Here is an 18,196-nt window from a genome sequence, read left to right on the forward strand (position 1 = left end):
GTGACCTTAAACTTTATATTAAAACAGCTAACCATACACACACACACACTCACACACACACACACACACACACAACTGCTCATAGAAAGAAACAGTGGTGTACATGGACGAAGACAAGCCATGTACACACATGTACATTCACATGTACACACATGCACACACACATGCACACAAAGCTACTGACCACACTGGGTATGGAAAACCCGACGGCGGAACATTTTCTGGAGGCCCACATGAAACTCTTGCTTTGAAAGGAATAGCCATCGACTCACCCTACGAGGTGGATATACGACCACTCATCCAGCACACACACGCGCGCGCGCACGCGCGCACACACACACACACACACACACACACACACACACACACACACACACACACACACACACACACACACACACACACACACACACACACACACACACTCTTACTCAGTAGCATGTGTGTGCTAGAAGGAACAGTGTGTGGCGGGTGTAAGTGAACAACCAATCAAAATCCTGTTCTTACAAACTGTGTGTGTGTGTGTGTGTGTGTGTGTGTGTGTGTGTGTGTGTGTGTTATCATTGTACAATCTCGTACAAACAAGACAGTGAATGAATGGGTGAAACAGCTGGAACTCCACTTAGTGGATTCATTTTAACCTACAGTGGCACTTCCTGGAAGAAACAACAGGGAACTGCTGCATGTTGTCATGTGGAAAGATTCACATCATTCTGCAGACAACATGGCAGTGCGTCCGCTGCACAAACGCATTTTAGTATTTTTTTTTATTTGATTTTCATTCTGTAATTGTTTGTCAAGGTTTAACATTAGCCCTTTGGCTTCCTTCCATCCCTGCATGTTTGGTCTTATCATTGTGGCGTTTTGAACTGATCTGTTTCTTCACATTGTGCAAACAAACAAAGATAAACATAAAAACACAGCTAACCTGTCAGGCATGCAGCACCCACTAGTCCCTAAGGCGGGGGGGGGGGGTATCTTATCCAGAAAGGGCCGGTGTGGGTGAAGGTTTTTGTTCCAACCAAGCAGTTACACACCTGATCCCACTAATCAACCAGTAGCGTCTTTGCTGAGGAACTTGATCAGGAGACACAGGCGTGTAACTGCTTGGTGGAACAAAGACCTGCACCCACACCGGCCCTTTCTGGATAAGACTGCCCACCCCTGCCCCAAGGTGAGGAAAACATTATGATAGACTGATGTAAAACAAACACTAACAAAGAAAAAGACACCAGAGTTATCTGGCATCAGCAACCAGGGACAGATCCTTAAAATGAACTATTTGACGAGCAGCACCTCGGATCTCCATTCCCAGACCTGCAGCTCACACCGGAGAGGAGTCCAGGGTCAGGGCTGACTTAAACTAGTGAAGAGGTTAACAGTAAAAGCACTGAGACCAGGGAACACAGCAGAAACACTTGGTTAAACCTGAGTTCATTCAAATGAAGCTCAGAACAGAGGTAGCATAGCCGTCACCCTTACTGGTGGAGAACCGCTCCTCACTACAAGGCTGCCCACTGCTTCCAGTGTGTTTGCTGTGAGGGGTTAAGTGCAGAGGATGAATCGCCCCACGGGGATTAATAAAGTACATCTTATCTTAACTCAACTGCACACCAGAATAAGATGATTCAAAACGTTAAAGTTTAATGACATGCAAACATCCAAAAACAGCAGGCAAAAACCATGGTCCAGGTTCCAGGCAGGGTCAATAGCAAAGGGTCAATCAGAAAATTGGGCAAGTCCAACAATGGTGGCAAAAGTAAAGTCAAAGTAAAAAAAAAAAGCAGGCTGAGAACTTGGCAAACAAACTAACAGAGTACAGGCTAGAAACAACACCGGTTTAAACACAGAGACAATCTGACAAACACACTGCAAGGACTGGGATTAAATAGACAGGTAACGATAATGATGATGGGAGACAGGTGTGCAGGAGAAAACAGGAGGCAGAGCGGTAGGCAGACTTCAGGGCATGCTGGACAAAACACCCCAAACAAACAAACAAACAAACAAACAAACAGGAAGACAGAAAAGAGAGAACAATTCAGGAGGGACAGGCAGGAGTCATGAAACAACCCCCCTCCTATAAACACCCCTTTGGCATTCCAGCAGGAGAACCAGGGTGCTGACGCTGGTAGTCATGAATGAGGGAGGGATCCAGGATGTCACAGAAGGGCACCCAACATCTCTCCTCTGGACCATAGCCCTCCCAGTCTACCGGGTACTGGAGGCCACGTCCCCGCCGGAAGCCCCCAATCCTCGCTGGGCTGTGTAGGGGACTGAACCATGACAAAGGCGGAGGCATGGATGGAGGAGAGTGAGAGCTGCACAGGCACAGGCTTAATCCAGGAGACATGGAACAATGGGTGAACACAGCAAAGCGTAAGGGGAAGCTTGAGATGGTCCGCCGAAGGACTGACGACCTTGGAAATGGGGAATGAACCAACAAACATGTTGCCACTTTACGGGAACCTACTCTCAGGGGGAGATCCCGAGTTGACAGCCACACACATTGCCCTGTAGCGGTAATGAGGGGCTCTGGTTTGGTGCTGTTCAGCTTGCTTCTTCATCTCCTTGACAAAGGAGATAGGTGAGTAAGTTCCCCATTTCCTGACATGACCAGAAAGTAAAGTGAAAATATAGGCAATCTTGGAGCGGTCGATGAGAAAGTAGAGGGTTATAACTTGAAAACCAGGGAGCACCGGGAGAGGAATGATCTACAAGTATCTGGATCTCCAGAGTAGAGCTGTGGTGGGGGTAGATGGGGCTTCCGGATATGAAGTGTGGGAGGCTCCAAGTCTATCAGAACAGCCGGTGTAGATGAAGGAGTAGGGGTTTGCAGTTGTTGGAGCTGGAATGAGAGGCTGGTTATACTTGTGGCTGGGCTTCTAAGTTGCAATTAATAGTATCAAACTGCTGCTGGTGTCTCCCCAGCAAAGAACACTGACCTTCCAAAGAAGATTTGGTCTGTTTGAAGTCTGCTGTGGAGGCATGGAGATGTTTAGGAGATACGGCAGTGGAGTTCTCAACTATATTGTTCAACACAACCTTGGAAAGTGAGAGGATGCATAAGGAGTGGAGAAGCATACTGGTACAGATTTTCAAGAACAAGGGTGATGTGCAGAGCAGTAGTAACTACAGAGGTATAAAGCTGATCAGCCACACATTGAAGATATGGGAAAGAGTAATAGAAGCTAGGTTAAGAGGAGAGGTGATGATCAGCAGCAGCAGTATGGTTTCATGCCATGAAAGAGCACCACAGATATGATGTTTGCTTTGAGAATGTTGGTGGAGAAGTATGGAGAAGGTCAGAAGGCGTTACATTGTCTTTGTAGATTTAGAGAAAGCATATGACAGGGTGCTGAGAGAGGAGGTGTGGTATTGTATGAGGAAGTCGGGAGTGAAAGAAAAGTATGTAGGAGTGGTGCAGGATATGTATGAGGGCAGTGTGACAGTGGTGAGGTGTGCGGTAAACTTACAGATGGGTTCAATCAGATTACGTCAAGGATCGGCTCTGAGCCCTTTCTTGATGATGGACAGACAGGTTGACGGATGAGATCAGGCAGGAGTCTCTGTGGACTATGATGTTCGCGGATGACATTGTGATCTGTAGCAAGAGCAGGGAGCAGAACCCAGTCACTGAGGATGCACAAGCCAGTGCACTCTTAGTGCCGGTCCCAAGTCCAGATAAATGGGGAGGGTTGCATCAGGTAGGGCATCCGGCGTAAAACCTTTGCCAAATCAAATATGCGGATCATAAATCAGATTTCCATACTGGATCAGTCAAGACCCGGGTAACCAAACGACCACCACCGGTACTGTTGGCCAGCAGGGTGCTGGTGGAAACTTTGCTACTGTTGGGTGAAGGATAAGGAAGGCATGTGCACAGGCAGTTGGAGAGGAGGAAGGGTAGGCATGTGGAGGTGAGAGTCGGAACTTTGAATGTTGGCACTATGACTGGTAAAGGGAGAGAGCTGGCTGATATGATGGAGAGAAGAAAGGTAGATATACTGTGTGTGCAAAAGACCAGGTGGAACGGGAGTAAGGCCGGGAACATAGGAGGTGGGTTCAAACTCTTCTACCATGGTGCGAATGGGAGGAGAAATGGGATATGGGTAATTCTGAAGGAAGAGTATGTCAAGAGTGTGTTGGAGGTACAGAGAGTGTCAGACAGAGTGATGAGTATGAAGCTGGAAATCGAAAGTGTGATGATGAATGTTATCAGCGCATATGCCCCACAAGTTGAGTGTGAGCTGGAAGAGAATGAAGAATTCTGGAGTGAGTTGGATGGCGTGGTGGAGAGGGTACCCAAGAAGGAGAGAGTGGTGATTGGAGCAGACTTCAGTGGGCATGTTGGTGAAGGGAACAGAGGTGATGAGGAGGTGATGGGTAGGTATGGTGTCAAGGAGAGAAATGTGGAAGGACAGATGGTGGTGGATTCTGCAAAAAGGTTGGAAATGGCTGTGGTGAATACATATTTCAAGAAGAGGGAGGAATACAGGGTGATGTACAAGAGTGGAGGAAAGTGCACACAGGTGGACTATATCTTATGCAGGAGGCGCAATCTGAAAGGGATTAGAGACTGCAAGGTGGTGACAGGGGAGAACGTAGCTAGGCAGCATTGGATGGTGGTCTGTAGGATGACTTTGGGGTCCAAGAAGAGGAAGCGAGTGAAGGCAGAGCCAAGGATCAAATGGTGAACTGTTGTGTGGAGTTCAGGCAGGAGTTAAGACAGGCACTGGGTGAAGAGTTGTCAGATGGCTGAGGGAGCCCTTCAGAAATCGTGAGGGAGACAGCTAGGAAGGTACTTGGTATGTCATCTGGACAGAGGAACGAAAACAAGGAGACTTGGTGGTGGAATGAGGGAATACAGGAAAATATACAGAGGAAGAGGTTGGCAAAGAAGTGGGATAGTCAGAGAGATGAAGAAAATAGACAGGAGTACAAGGAGATGTGGCATAAAGCAAAGAGAGAGGTGGTGAAGGCAATGGAAAAGGTGTATGGTGAGTTGTATGAGAGGTTAGACACTAAGGAAGGAGAAAAGGACTTGTACTGCTTGGCTAGACAGAGGGACCGAGCTGGGAATGACGTGCAGCAGGTTAGTGTGCTGAGAAGGTGGAAGGAATACTTTGAGAGGCTGATGAATGAAGAAAATGAGAGAGAGAGAAGGTTGGATGATGTGGGGATAGTGAATCAGGGAGTGCAGTGGATTAACAAGGAGGAAGTGAGGGCAGCTATGAAGAGGATGAAGAGTGGAAAGGCGGTTGGTCCTGATGACATACCTGTGGAGGCATGGAGATGTTTAGGAGAGATGGCAGTGGGGTTTTTAACTAGATTGTTTAACACCATCTTGGAAAGTGAGAGGATGCCTGAGGAGTGAAGAAGAAGCATACTGGTACCGATTTTCAAGAACAAGGGCGATGTGCAGAACTGTAGCAACTACAGAGGTATAAAGTTGATCAGCCACAGCATGAAGATATGGGAAAGAGTAATAGAAGCTAGGTTAAGAGGAGGAGAGGTGGTGATCAGCAGCAGCAGTATGGTTTCATGCCACGAAAGAGCACCACAGATGTGATGTTTGCTTTGAGAATGTTGATGAAGAAGTGTAGAGAAGGTCAGAAGGAGTTACATTGTGTCTTTGTGGATTTAGAGAAAGTATATGACAGGGTGCTGAGAGAGGAGGTGTGGTATTGTATGAGGAAGTCGGGAGTGGTGCAGGATATGTATGAGGGAAGTGTGACAGTGGTGAGGTGTGTGGTTGGAATGACAGATGGGTTCAAGGTGGGGGTGGGATTACATCAAGGATCGGCTTTGAGCCCTTTCTTGTTTGCAATGGTGATGGACAGGTTGATGGACAAGATCAGGAAGGAGTGTCCATGGACGATGATGTTTGTGGATGACATTGTGATCTGTAGCGAGAGTAGGGAGCAGGTTGAGGAGAGCCTGGAGAGGTTGAGGTATGCACTGGAGAGAAGAGGAATGAAAGTCAGTAGGAGCAAGACGGAATACATATACGTGAATGAGAGGGAGGACAGTGGAATGGTGAGGATGCAAGGAGTAGAGGTGACGAAGACATACGAGTTTAAATACTTGGGGTCAACTGTCCAAAGTGACGGGGAGTGCAGAACAGAGGTGAAGAAGAGAGTACAGGCAGGGTGGAGTGGGTGGGGAAGAGTGTCAGGAGTGATTTGTGACAGAAGGGTACCAGCAAGAGTTAAAGGGAAGGTTTACAAGATGGTAGTGACACCTGCTATGTTGTATGGTGTGGAGACAGTGGCCCTGATGAAAAGACAGGAGGTGGAGCTGGAGGTGGCAGAGGTGAAGATGATAAGATTTTCACTGGGAGTGATGAAGAAGGACAGGATTAGGAACGAGTATATTAGAGGGACTGCTCAAGTTGGACGGTTTGGAGACAAAGCAAGAGAGACAAGATTGAGATGGCTTGGACATGTGTGGAGGAGAGATGCTGGGTATATTGGGAGAAGGATGCTGAATATGGAGCTGCCAGGGAAGAGGAGAAGAGGAAGGCCAAAGAGGAGGTTTATGGATGTAGGGAGGATATCAAGGTGGTTGGTGAGACAGAGGAAGATGAAGAGGACAGGAAGCGATGGAAACGGATAATCCACTGTGGCGCCCCCTAATGGGAGCAGCCAAAAGAAGAAGGACGGCTGCTTAGTCCTTGTTGGTCAGATCGTATTGTCACTCTTGCTGGTGGGGAATTCAATTGCACACTGGGATCAGATGATGATTCAAAACATTAAAAGTTTAATGATTTGCAAACATCCAAAAACAGGAGGTAAAACACGTGGTCCAGATTACAGGCAGGGTCGATAGAGTCAATCAGAAAAGCAGACCAGCATACAGGGAGACAGAAAAGGGAGAACAATTCAGGAAGGACAGACACGAGTGATGACAATAGCTTTGCAATCATCACGACACACGAATGCGTGTGTCGTTTATTTTTTTTTGCACACACCACCTGAACAAACATGGCGCTGTGTTACCATGGCTACACACTGAGCTCTTAAAGTGAGCAAGTCAACTTAATATTGTAGATGTTGAAAATCCCAACGAAGCGACAGGCTATGGTGAATTATGTCCATAAGTCCATTAAGTGTCCACTACAAAACTGCAATTCCTATGGCTAAAAACCAGAATCTAATGTGTATTAATGGTTCAATGCCTTTTAAGTTTACTAAATTTACTTCCAGATTACAACAATTAACATTATCAAATTTAAATATTCATCACAGTTATGTAAAATTAAACACCTAATAACTGACAAAATAGTAAATGCTAAACTTTCAAGTAGAAATAGATAACTCATCTAGCAAATCCTGTTTCAACAGTACACAAGAACACGAACAATGTCTGCCATTTCAAATGGTCTGTGTAGCGAATTCAGGGGGCAGCCGGGAACCGCCGCAGCCGGGACGCGAACCCAGGTCCCCCGCACCATGGGCGACTGCGCTAACCAGGGCCCGAATCATTCATGGTCCTTACACTACCCCCCTCCTTCGGGAAGCGCGTCCCTGCGCTTCGGCATGCCAGCTCCCTCACGCCTCTGGGCGCACGCGCTTCTGATGGCCTCACGGTGTCACCATCCCACTTCTGACACCAATGCAGTGAATTCAGGGGGCAGCCGGGAACTGCTGTAGCCGGGACGCAAACCCGGGTCGCCTGCACCATGGGCCACTGCGCTAACCAGTCCACTAAAGGGTCCAACCCGTTAGCCAAGGGCCAGCGAGTCTAGTTATCCGTGGTCGTTACAGTCTGTATGGAGCACGTTGTATGCTACGGAGGCATCCATCTTGGAAAAATAAGGCACCCTCCGTATGGATAATTGATTTACACTACGTACATCAACCGAACAGTAAATACACATCTGACTTTCACAACGACTGGCGTTCGTAAGTTGGAAATGACACTGGTATCTTTTCACACCGGTTCACTCCCTCTCGTTTCACACACCCATTAGTTTGGTTTTCTTGTGAAAGCTGATTTGCCAACGTTGCAAAGTGGTTTTAAAAAACGTAATAACAGTCCCTACATGCTCCTCTAAGGTTTTTTATACATTTTGTTTTAGATTTAACGAGGTTTAACAGTTTGACCATGTGATAGAAAACCAGACAGGTTAGTATGTTCTGGCATTTTCTGGTTAGTGTGTTAGATGTTCTGGCATTTTCTTTAATTGCTTGCGCTTTGACCCTTGCCAGAACCAAAGGCTTCCCTATCACTACTGGCACTGAGCCATCTACAGGACTGATGTTAAATAGCATATAATAAGCTTGAATGTGATGAAATATGCGTGAATGAGAGGGGGGACAGTGGAATGGTAAGGATGCAAGGAGTAGAGGTGATGAAGGTTATGAGTTTAAATACTTGGGGTCAACTGTCCAAAGTAACGGGAAGTGCAGAAAGAGGTGAAGAAGAGAGTGCAGGCAGGGTGGAGTGGGTGGAGAAGAGTGTCAGGAGTGATTTGTGACAGAAGGGTACCAGCAAGAGTTAAAGGGAAGGTTTACAAGATGGTTGTGAGACCAGCTATGTTGTATGGTTTGGAGACAGTGGCACTGATGAAAAGACAGGAGGTGGAGCTGGAGGTGGCAGTGATGAAGATGATAAGATTTTCATTGGGAGTGATGAAGAGGGACAAGATTAGGAATGAGTATATTAGAGGGACAGCTCAGGTTGGACGGTTTGGAGACAAAGCAAGAGAGACAAGATTGAGATGGTGTGGACATGTGTGGAGGAGAGATGCTGGGTATACTGGGGGAAGGATGCTGAATATGGAGCTGCCAGGGAAGAGGAGAAGAGGAAGGCCAAAGAGGAGGTTTATGGAGGTGGTGAGGGAGGACATGCAGGTGGCTGGTGTGGCAGAGGAAGATGTAGAGGACAGGAAGAGATGGAGACGGATGATCCGCTGTGGCGCCCCCTAACGGGAGCAGCCAAAAGTAATAGTAGTAGTAGCAGTAGTAGTACTAGTAGTAGTAGAATCTGATAAAATGGGTATTACTCTGTTTTAGAGGCTGTTTGAAATGCAAAATTACAAATGAAACTAAAAATAGAGCGGTGTTTGTTTTTATATTTTTCATATCTATGAACTGTTACTGTTTTTAACTACAGTTAATATCCAGTTCACTACACAGCTTTCCAAACCCACAGCCCACCCCAACCCCCTCCCCTCTGCAGCTCATCCGAACTGAGCCTGCCTGTGCTGGTGTGTGTGTGAATGTGATGGGCTGAGGAGTGTGAGGGGAAGCCTGCTGTGGGCGTGCAGCTCGTCTGTCTGCACACGTGAGAGGGAGAACGACCCAGATGTGAAGCTACAGAGAGAGAGCAAGAGGAAGACAGAGGGACAGGAAAAGAGAGAGAAGGGAGGGGGGCGAATAGAGGCGGTTGTGATCAGAGAAATGATAAGCCTGTCAAAGATAGTTCTCTCTCGCACACACACACACACGCACACACACACGCACACACACACACGCACACACACACACACACACGCACACACACACACACACACACACACACACACACACAGCGGTAAATAAAGATTAGCGATTAGCTCAGCTGTAATCAACAGAGGGAATCAGACACATTCTACTGCTGCCTGACTGCAGTGACTCTGCACAGTACTGCATGCAGTACTGAGACTCTGCATGCAGTACTAAGACTCTGCACAGTACTACATGCAGTACTGAGACTCTGCACAGTACTGCACTATGAGGGGTTCTCTTCTGAGCCCATCCAGAGGTCAGTCAGCATGTCATATTCACAATCTATGAAATATCCCACATGGAGCTGACTGATGGCTGCTGGCCATGGCTGCAGCTGCTGCAGCATTATCCTCTCATTCCTGTCTAAAGTCAGTGCACAACATAGATTTCATTCTATACGATTGGTTTTATGGCAGATGCTAAAAAAGGAATCTGCAGACACAGAGCATTCTTCCAGTTGGCTTCAGCCTGATCGATTCACCATTTCAAAGTGAAACGGTAAAAGTTATGTGACGAAATACAGAAATATCAGGGGCTTTTTTAGAGTTCTTCGCAGCCCGTCTGGATGTCCCTTAGGACGTAAGATCACGAAACCTCAAGAGATCTCCAGCATCGTAACACTATTCTCTCCAGTGCAAGCTGAATTAAAGGTCTATTAAATTTGACCCATCTGAACCACATTGATCATGTTACAGACGGGGAGTCCTTCATAGGGGTGGGACGATGTGAAAATGTCATGTCACAATGATCCTGGCCAAAACAACTGTGATTCAAGATATTATCGTGATATGGCACTAAAACACAGTGGAATCACTGTACCTTATATTTTGTTAAACAACCCCCCCCTTTCTCTCCCCAATTGTACATGGCCAATTACTCTACTCTTCCGATCCATCCCAGTCTCTGTTCCACCCCCTCTGCTGATCCGGGGAGGGCTGCAGACTACCACATGCCTCCTCCCATACATGTGGAGTCACCAGCCGCTTCTTTTCACCTGACAGTGAGGAGTTTCACCAGGGGGACGTAGCACGTGGGAGGATCACGTTATTCCCCCCAGTCCCCCCCCCCCGAACAGGCGCCCTGACCGACCAGAGGAGGCGCTAGTGCAGCAGCCAGGACACATACCCACATCCGGCTTCCCACCCGCAGACACGGCCAATTGTGTCTGTAGGGACGCCCGACCAACCCGGAGGTAACACAGGGATTCAGACTGGTGATCTCCGTGTTGGTAGGCAACGGAATAGACCGCTACACTACTTGGACGCACCAGAAACAAATATTTTTATTGCATCACAGATAGGACACACATCTCTCTGGCTAGACCAGCCAGCGGGGCTAGCCCTGCAAACATCAATGTCCCTGATTGACTGTCTGACTGCCTGACTGGGTGATCAGATTGACACGATTGGTCCGCTGGATCAGGTGACCAACGATGGTTCCAGCTCGCGGCAGCCGCAGTATCAGTCATTGAATTACCTCGATTTCAATCCATTTCTTTTTAAAAAAAAATGTTATTTCTAGTTTTTCCTCTTATCCCACCCGATTAACCCAATGGCATATGGCCGGAACTCTTGTGGAATAACTCCCCTGGCTCAGGTTTCCACAGGAAGGAGATAGTCGTAACACCAGCTTCCTTCAAACTCGTGTCACTGCTCTCACTATTTTACATGCTGAAGCCTCCTCGCATGGATTGCATCACCTTCAGGCCGCGAAGGAGGCGTAGGGAGAATGCTTTCAGTTGCTTGGCTGTAGGCGCCCGGGTGGGCCAGAGGGGTCGCTGGAGAACGACGAGTCCCCGAACACTACACCGATCTACACCCACTGTCCCTCGGGTAAGGGCGGCCTAATGAACGCCTTACCCCGTGGACGCCCTGGCTGTGACCGGTTACGGCGAGTCTGGGATACGAACCTCCCAGCCACATGACAAGCGGACTGCAAGAACGGCGGGTTATTCCGCTCGGCCACCAGAGCGGCATTTCAATCCATTTCTGATTGACATTCTGACAGGGAACAAGCCGAAAGAAGAAGAAGAAGAATCAATTTCTGAACCGAAGCAGAAGAAGTTCGGCTCCGTAATTCCGCGAGGAATTAGTTGTTGCAGGATGAAAACAGTGGACATGTGAGAGAGATGGAGAAAAGTGCAAAAAAAAAAGGTCTGTCACTGTTGCGACTGACTGTACTGGACTACTACTACTACTTTCGGCTGCTCCCATTAGGGGGCGCCACAGTGGATCATCCGTTTCCATGTCTTCCTGTCCTCTGCATCTTCCTCTGTCACACCAGCCACCTGCATGTCCTCCCTCACCACCTCCATAAACCTCCTCTTTGGCCTTCCTCTTCTCCTCTTCCCTGGCAGCTCCACATTCAGTACTGACTGTACTGGACTGTCTTTTTACAATGGAAGGTGTTGTTTAAAGACACTTCTCAAAACACTTGATGAAGAGCGCTACACTAACTACTTACTCGGTGTACTGGGTGTACGTTTTGCCTGAGTGAAAAGCTGACTTAGTTCTTTCATGTCTGGTGGTGACAGTGATGAGCAGAGAGTTCTGACTTGTGATGCAGGGATGAGATCTTGTCTCTCCCACAGTCACATTCCACCCACCTGGAATGGGAGAAGACTGTTTTCCTTCTTGCCGTGCTCTTCGTGACATCCCTCAAGTGCTCACATGCCCCGTGTTTCCTCTAATAAGGACTCAGTCAGGTTTTCAGATGCGTGAGCTGGAGCCGGCGTTCTGTGTCCTGCCCTCCATGTCAGTGTTGAGAGGAACATCACGCTTCCTTTATTCTCTCTCCTTTCACAACACGCCGACAACTCAGCAGATGCACTGAAAATAAACCCATTTAATACGCCACCTCGCTTTCACGCCTCACATGCTGGAGTGCCTTCATTTCTTCATGCCATCCAGTCTCTCTCTCTCTCTCTCTGTTTATTAGTTGTTAATGTGCAGGGAACAAGTTTAGGCTAGCCTATGACTTTTTTTTTCTTTCCTCGCGTTCGATTCCTCTCTGGCGACACGTGTATGAGACTTGAGGCGGTGCATGAGAGATGAAAGCAGCATGTCATTAATAATAAACGACGGCTGGATAAATAATCCATGGGTGGGAATATTTAAAGAGCAGCACTTCCAGGTGTTGCCACTAGCAGCGCTGAGAAAGTGATTGGGGAGAAAATGGCTTTGGCTCTCTTGCTGAAGAGGAATTCGAGTATAAATGTGCTTGTGTGTGACTGTTAAATCAAGATTTGAAATATAAAAGTGACAGTAGAGGGCAACACAATATCCACAGTAATAACTAAATAGTGTATCCAGTTAAATACTATTCATTCATTCATCATCAGTCACTTCTCCGGGGTGGGGTCGCGGTGGCAGCAAGCTAAGTAGGGCACTCCAGACCTCCCTCTCCCCAGCAACGCCCTCCAGCTCCTCCTGGGGGAACCCAAGGCGTTCCCAGGCCAGATTTGACATGTAGTCCCTCCAGCGAGTTCTGGGTCTACCCCGGGGTCTCCCCCCAGTTGGATGTGCCCAGTAAACCTCCAAAGGAAGGCACCCAGGAGGCATCCTGATCAGATGCCTGAAACCCCTCAACTGGCTCCTTTCGACGCGAAGGAGCAGTGGCTCTACTCCGAGCTCCCTCCGGATGTCCGAGCTCCTCACCCTATCTCTAAGGCTGAGCCCAGACACCCTATGGAGGAAACTCATTTCAGCCGCTTGTATCCACGATCTCACCCTTTCGGTCACTACCCAAAGCTCATGACCATAGGTGAGGGTTGGAACGAAGACTGACTAGTAAATTGAGAGCTTTGCCTTCCGGCTCAGCTCCCTCTTCGGTACAACGTCCACATTACTGCTGATGCTGCACCAATCCACCTGTCAATCTCCCGCTCCATCCTACTCTCACTCGTGAACAAGACCCCGAGATACTTGAACTCCTTCACTTGAGGCAACAACTCATCCCCAACTCGGAGGGAGCAATCCACCATTTTCTGGTAGAGAACCATGGCCTCAGACTTGGTGGTGCTGACTCTCATCCCAGCCATTTCCCACTCAGCTGCAAACCACCCCAGTGCATGCTGGAGGTCGTGTTCTGATGAAGCCAACGAAAGTTAAATAGTAGCCAAGTCATAATTCAAAAATTTCCAAAACCTTCTTGTGGTAGGTGAGGTTTGTGCAAGAATCCAGAATAATTCATCTGACAATAAGGGACAACTGCACACAGTCATCTTCTACCTCTACATGTGAGTGCATGCATGAGTGTGTGCATGTTTGTGCGTGTGTGTCTTAACAAGGAGTGATGCTACGTTCAGTTGCACCTCTAAATGGCCAGTAGTTGGAGCGCATACTGCACATGTATTTGAATAATATAATAAGATCTATAATAAGACCTGTAGGGGACAGTTGCTTATAATTTTGCTCTGCAGAACTTGGCGAATAGTTCTCTCAAGTGGTGTCCTTCCTGAGAGGGCCTGCTGCTGCAGTAGTTTGCAGTTTTATACAGTCCAATTTCTGTTTGACTTTAAAGGTGAAATCTGTGATTTTCCCCACTATATTTCCCCTTTTGGCAGTGAGGACTACAAACCAGGTGTAGCAGGACTACAAACCAGGTGTAGCAGGACTACAAACAAGGTGTAGCAGGACTGATGATCCACTGTGGTGACCCCTATTGGAAGCAGCTGAGAGTAGTAGTAGTAGTAGTAGTAGTAGTAGTAGTAGTAGTAGTGTACCTTGCCCATTGCCCCACTCTTCCGAGCCGTCCCGGTCGCTGCTCCACCCCCTCTGCCAATCCGGGGAGGGCTGCAGACTACCACATGCCTCCTCCCATACATGTGGAGTCACCAGCCGCTTCTTTTCACCTGACAGTGAGGAGTTTCACCAGGGGGACGTAGCGCATGGGAGGATCACGCTATTCCCTCCAGTTCCCCCCCCCCCCTGAACAGGCACCCCGACCGACCAGAGGAGGCACTATTGCAGCGACCAGGATGCATAACCACATCCAGCTTCCCACCTGCAGACATGGCCAATTGTGTCCGCAGGGACGCCCGACCAAGCTGGAGGTAACACGGGGATTCGAACTGGCGATCCCCATGTTGCTAGGCAACAGAATAGACCACTACACCACCCGGACACCGCTGCTGATTGAATTTGTTTCCCTATATTTGCAAATGAGAAATGCTGGCAGTCCAAGCCTAGATTACACATCACAATATGTACAAACATTTTTAAGCCATTTGCTAATATTAGCAAGTGTGTTGTAATAGCTTATAAGTGCCCTGTTACTCATTTATCAATCCTTATTTTCAGCTATAAAGTTTGTTTATTTAACCTATGTAAGAGCATTACGAGTCCTGGCATGTATGAGGACTCAGCTGTAAGTGGGTCAGTCTGGGCTGAGTGGTTCTGCTGCTGTTCGCCTTACATAATGCAGAGCTGCTGCTTTACAAAGTGAGCGCAAGCATTTTCTTTTAGATGGAGTCAAACATGGCCACGAGCAAGGGAGGGCTGGGTTTAGTTTAAATATGGAGTCTGAGTGAAAAACACAAACCCATAATCATGTTTTATCAAATTATGTTCTTGAAAATGGAAAACATAATCCTGCAAAATGGTTTTAAAAGCTTATCAAGCAGATTTATTGCAGTAGCAAACATATTAAAGGACTCAATCAGAACATTAATGGGTTATGGTCTTTGCTATCAAGACATCATAAGCTCTGCAAAAAAAGACACACACACACACACACACACACACACACACACACACACACACACACACACACACACACACACACACACCAGTTAGACCAGTGGTGGACTGTACCGTGTCTCAGCTACATGGTGATTAATCATATCACGATACTGCAACGGGGCCAGATGGGACCTCGGTGCTTACACACTCCTGCCGAGGCCCTCACTGTGTGTGTGTGTGTGTCTTCTCCTGGATCTCCACCTTGCTGTGGTGGAGAAGCTTGTGTATACCATTGAGCCCAAGAGCTATGCCATCCGCAGCTTTGCTCCTGGCAGGATCACCTAAGGCGGACAGGTCAAGGGGGAGGTTCCAGACGAAGCACGATCCAACAAAGATCTCAATGGCAGAACTGGTGGAAGATGTCTCCAGGTCACGACGGCAGTGAAGGTGGATGAAGGCTGCAACAGAGGGTGGTCTCCAATCATCTTGGTTCCCCATGCCATTGGACTCTGGCCACCCCCTGCCAAGGACTGTGTGGTGGCTGCAGGAGCATCAGCCACTCCACGTAAAAAGCTGTCACACGCAGGTGTCCTCCTGTTATGCAGCTCCAGGATCAGCCTCTACACCCACCTGAGGTCCGAGAGGACTCAGAAGGAGGACAGTCATATTTGACCCCGAGTGACCGCCGATAAGGTGTGTGTGTATATGTGGGTTGGTAAAGTCCTCTACAGCCAACTACACCCTGGTCAACACACTGTTGGTGGGCAGAAGAAGCGGTTCAGAGACCAACTGAAGACCACACTGAAAAGATACCAGACCAAACCCGCACCACCTGGCGCTCTCACGTCTCACAGGGAGTGAAGTATATGGAAAACCAGCGCACACAACACCGTGTAGCAAAGCGTGCGAAGAGGCATGCTCACAAAGCTGCCCCCCCCCCCAGCACAACTTTTACATGCCTGGCCTGCAACTGCAACTGTGCATCCAGGATCGGACTATTCAGCCACCACAGGACTCACAAATAGGAGAAGATGGTCGTCATCGGATACGATGGACAACCAGCAAGCAATGTGGGTTGGGAGTGTTAGACACAGCACTAAACCAAGATATTATCCACACAAATTTCCTTCCCACACCAACTTCTAATCAACCATAACGGCACAAAGTCTTGGACTGATGGCTTTTGTATCCATTCCATAATTCAGTCACTCTGTGCATGGACAAACATTCTGGATGGATGATCGATCAGACGGACCAACATGTGAAGTGTTCAAACACATCTTCTAGAGTTAAGAGATATTCCTTAATATAGGTCAAGGAGGCCCTAAAATTATGACCTGAAGAAGTGTGAAGTCAAAATGATCCCAGATGAGACTTTTGCCAGCCTCCACTTAGAGGTAAAACATCATGGCTGACATCTTCTGGACCACGTGAGGTGCTGCACTAGGTCTCTACTTCACTTTTAGGATTAAAAGAGTGAAAGTGGTCCTTGTAAATTACATGGAGTATGGTGATCAAATCTGAATACAGTCATATTTCAACACCGCCATCATTTACAACACTTGCAGCATACCCAGCATCCACCTCCCACAGTTCAGCCTGCTCAGCTCACAGGACATAATGGTGAGCTGAGCTCTGGGTACCATCTGATATTATCTTTAAAGCAGTATAATCTTACATTATTACACCCATCAAGTCCTAACGGAGGACAAAAATCTTTTTCAGCAGAATAAATGGAAGGAGCAGGAAGTGAGTGGGTACCGTATCCTGCATGTGAGAGAGAGGAGCGCCTCTAGGACATGTAACACACATCAAAGGAAAGGGTCCGCAGAGGGTGTGTGTGTGCGTGTGCGTGTGTGTGTGCGTGTGCGTGTGTGTGTGTGTGCGTGTGTGTGTGCGTGTGTGTTTCCGGGCTGGGTAGCTCAAGATCTTATCACAGCTACTTCTCTACTGTGTGAATGCAAAATGGCATAGACAGCAGTGATCATCGCTGCTACATGTCTGTGTATCTCTGAACATGAACCACGCTGCTGATGCTGACCAGAGCCAGAAAACCCTGCAGGACTATCCTGCCATTCCTGCCATGCAACACAAGTGAAAACAGATAAATTGTTCAGAAGCAATGAAGATCCCCCCCTTTTTTTTTCTCCCAATTGTACTTGGCCAATGGACTTGGTGGAGTGGGCGGAGAAGAGTGTCAGGAGTGATGTGTGACAGAAGGGTACCAGCAACAGTTAAAGGGAAGGTTTACAAGATGGTTGTGAGACCAGCTATGTTATATGGTTTGGAGACAGTGGCACTGATGAAAAAACAGGAGGAGGAGCTGGAGGTGGCAGAGATGAAGATAAGATTTTCACTGGGAGTGATGAAGAAGGACAGGATTAGGAACGAGTATATTAGAGGGACAGCTCAGGTTGGACAGTTTGGAGACAAAGCAAGAGAGGCAAGATTGAGATGGTTTGGACATGTGTGGAGGAGAGATGCTGGGTATATTGGGAGAAGGACGCTGAATATGGAGCTGCCAGGGATGAGGAAAGGAGGAAGGCCAAAGAGGAGGTTTATGGATGTGGTGAGGGAGGACATGCAGGTGGCTGGTGTGACAGAGGAAGATGCAGAGGACAGGAAGAGATGGAAACGGATGATCCGCTGTGGTGACCCCTAACGGGAGCAGCTGAGAGTAGTAGTAGTAGTAGTAGTAGTGTACCTTGCCAATTATTCCACTCTTCTGAGCCGTCCCGGTCTCTGTTCCACCCCCTCTGCTGATCCGGGGAGGGCTGCAGACTACCACATGCCTCCTCCGATACATGTGGAGTCACCAGCCGCTTCTTTTCACCTGACAGTGAGGGGTTTCACCAGGGGGACGTAGTACGTGGGAGGATCACGATATTCCCTACAGTCCCCCCCCCCCAAACAGGCACCCCGACCGACCAGAGGAGGCGCTAGTGCAGCGACCAGGACACATACCCACACATCCGGCTTCCCACCCACAGACACGGCCAATTGTGTCTGTAGGGACGCCCG

At 48.1% G+C, this 18,196-nt stretch overlaps 1 protein-coding gene across 1 annotated transcript in view; it reads right to left on the bottom strand.

The window, feature by feature from the left end:
• LOC130133026 (POC1 centriolar protein homolog A-like) overlaps positions 1-18,196 on the bottom strand; it is an 83,590-nt gene that overhangs the window by 25,719 nt on the left and 39,675 nt on the right. The window contains exons 8-10 of the mRNA XM_056301912.1: positions 2,946-3,045; positions 2,464-2,680; positions 2,091-2,321 (exon numbers count right to left, since the gene is read on the bottom strand). Coding sequence (XP_056157887.1) covers positions 2,091-2,321; positions 2,464-2,680; positions 2,946-3,045 — 548 coding nt within the window. The remainder of the gene's footprint in view (positions 1-2,090; positions 2,322-2,463; positions 2,681-2,945; positions 3,046-18,196) is intronic.

This window comes from Lampris incognitus, chromosome 2, assembly GCF_029633865.1.
Source record: "Lampris incognitus isolate fLamInc1 chromosome 2, fLamInc1.hap2, whole genome shotgun sequence".
NCBI classification, from domain to species: Eukaryota; Metazoa; Chordata; class Actinopteri; order Lampriformes; family Lampridae; genus Lampris; species Lampris incognitus.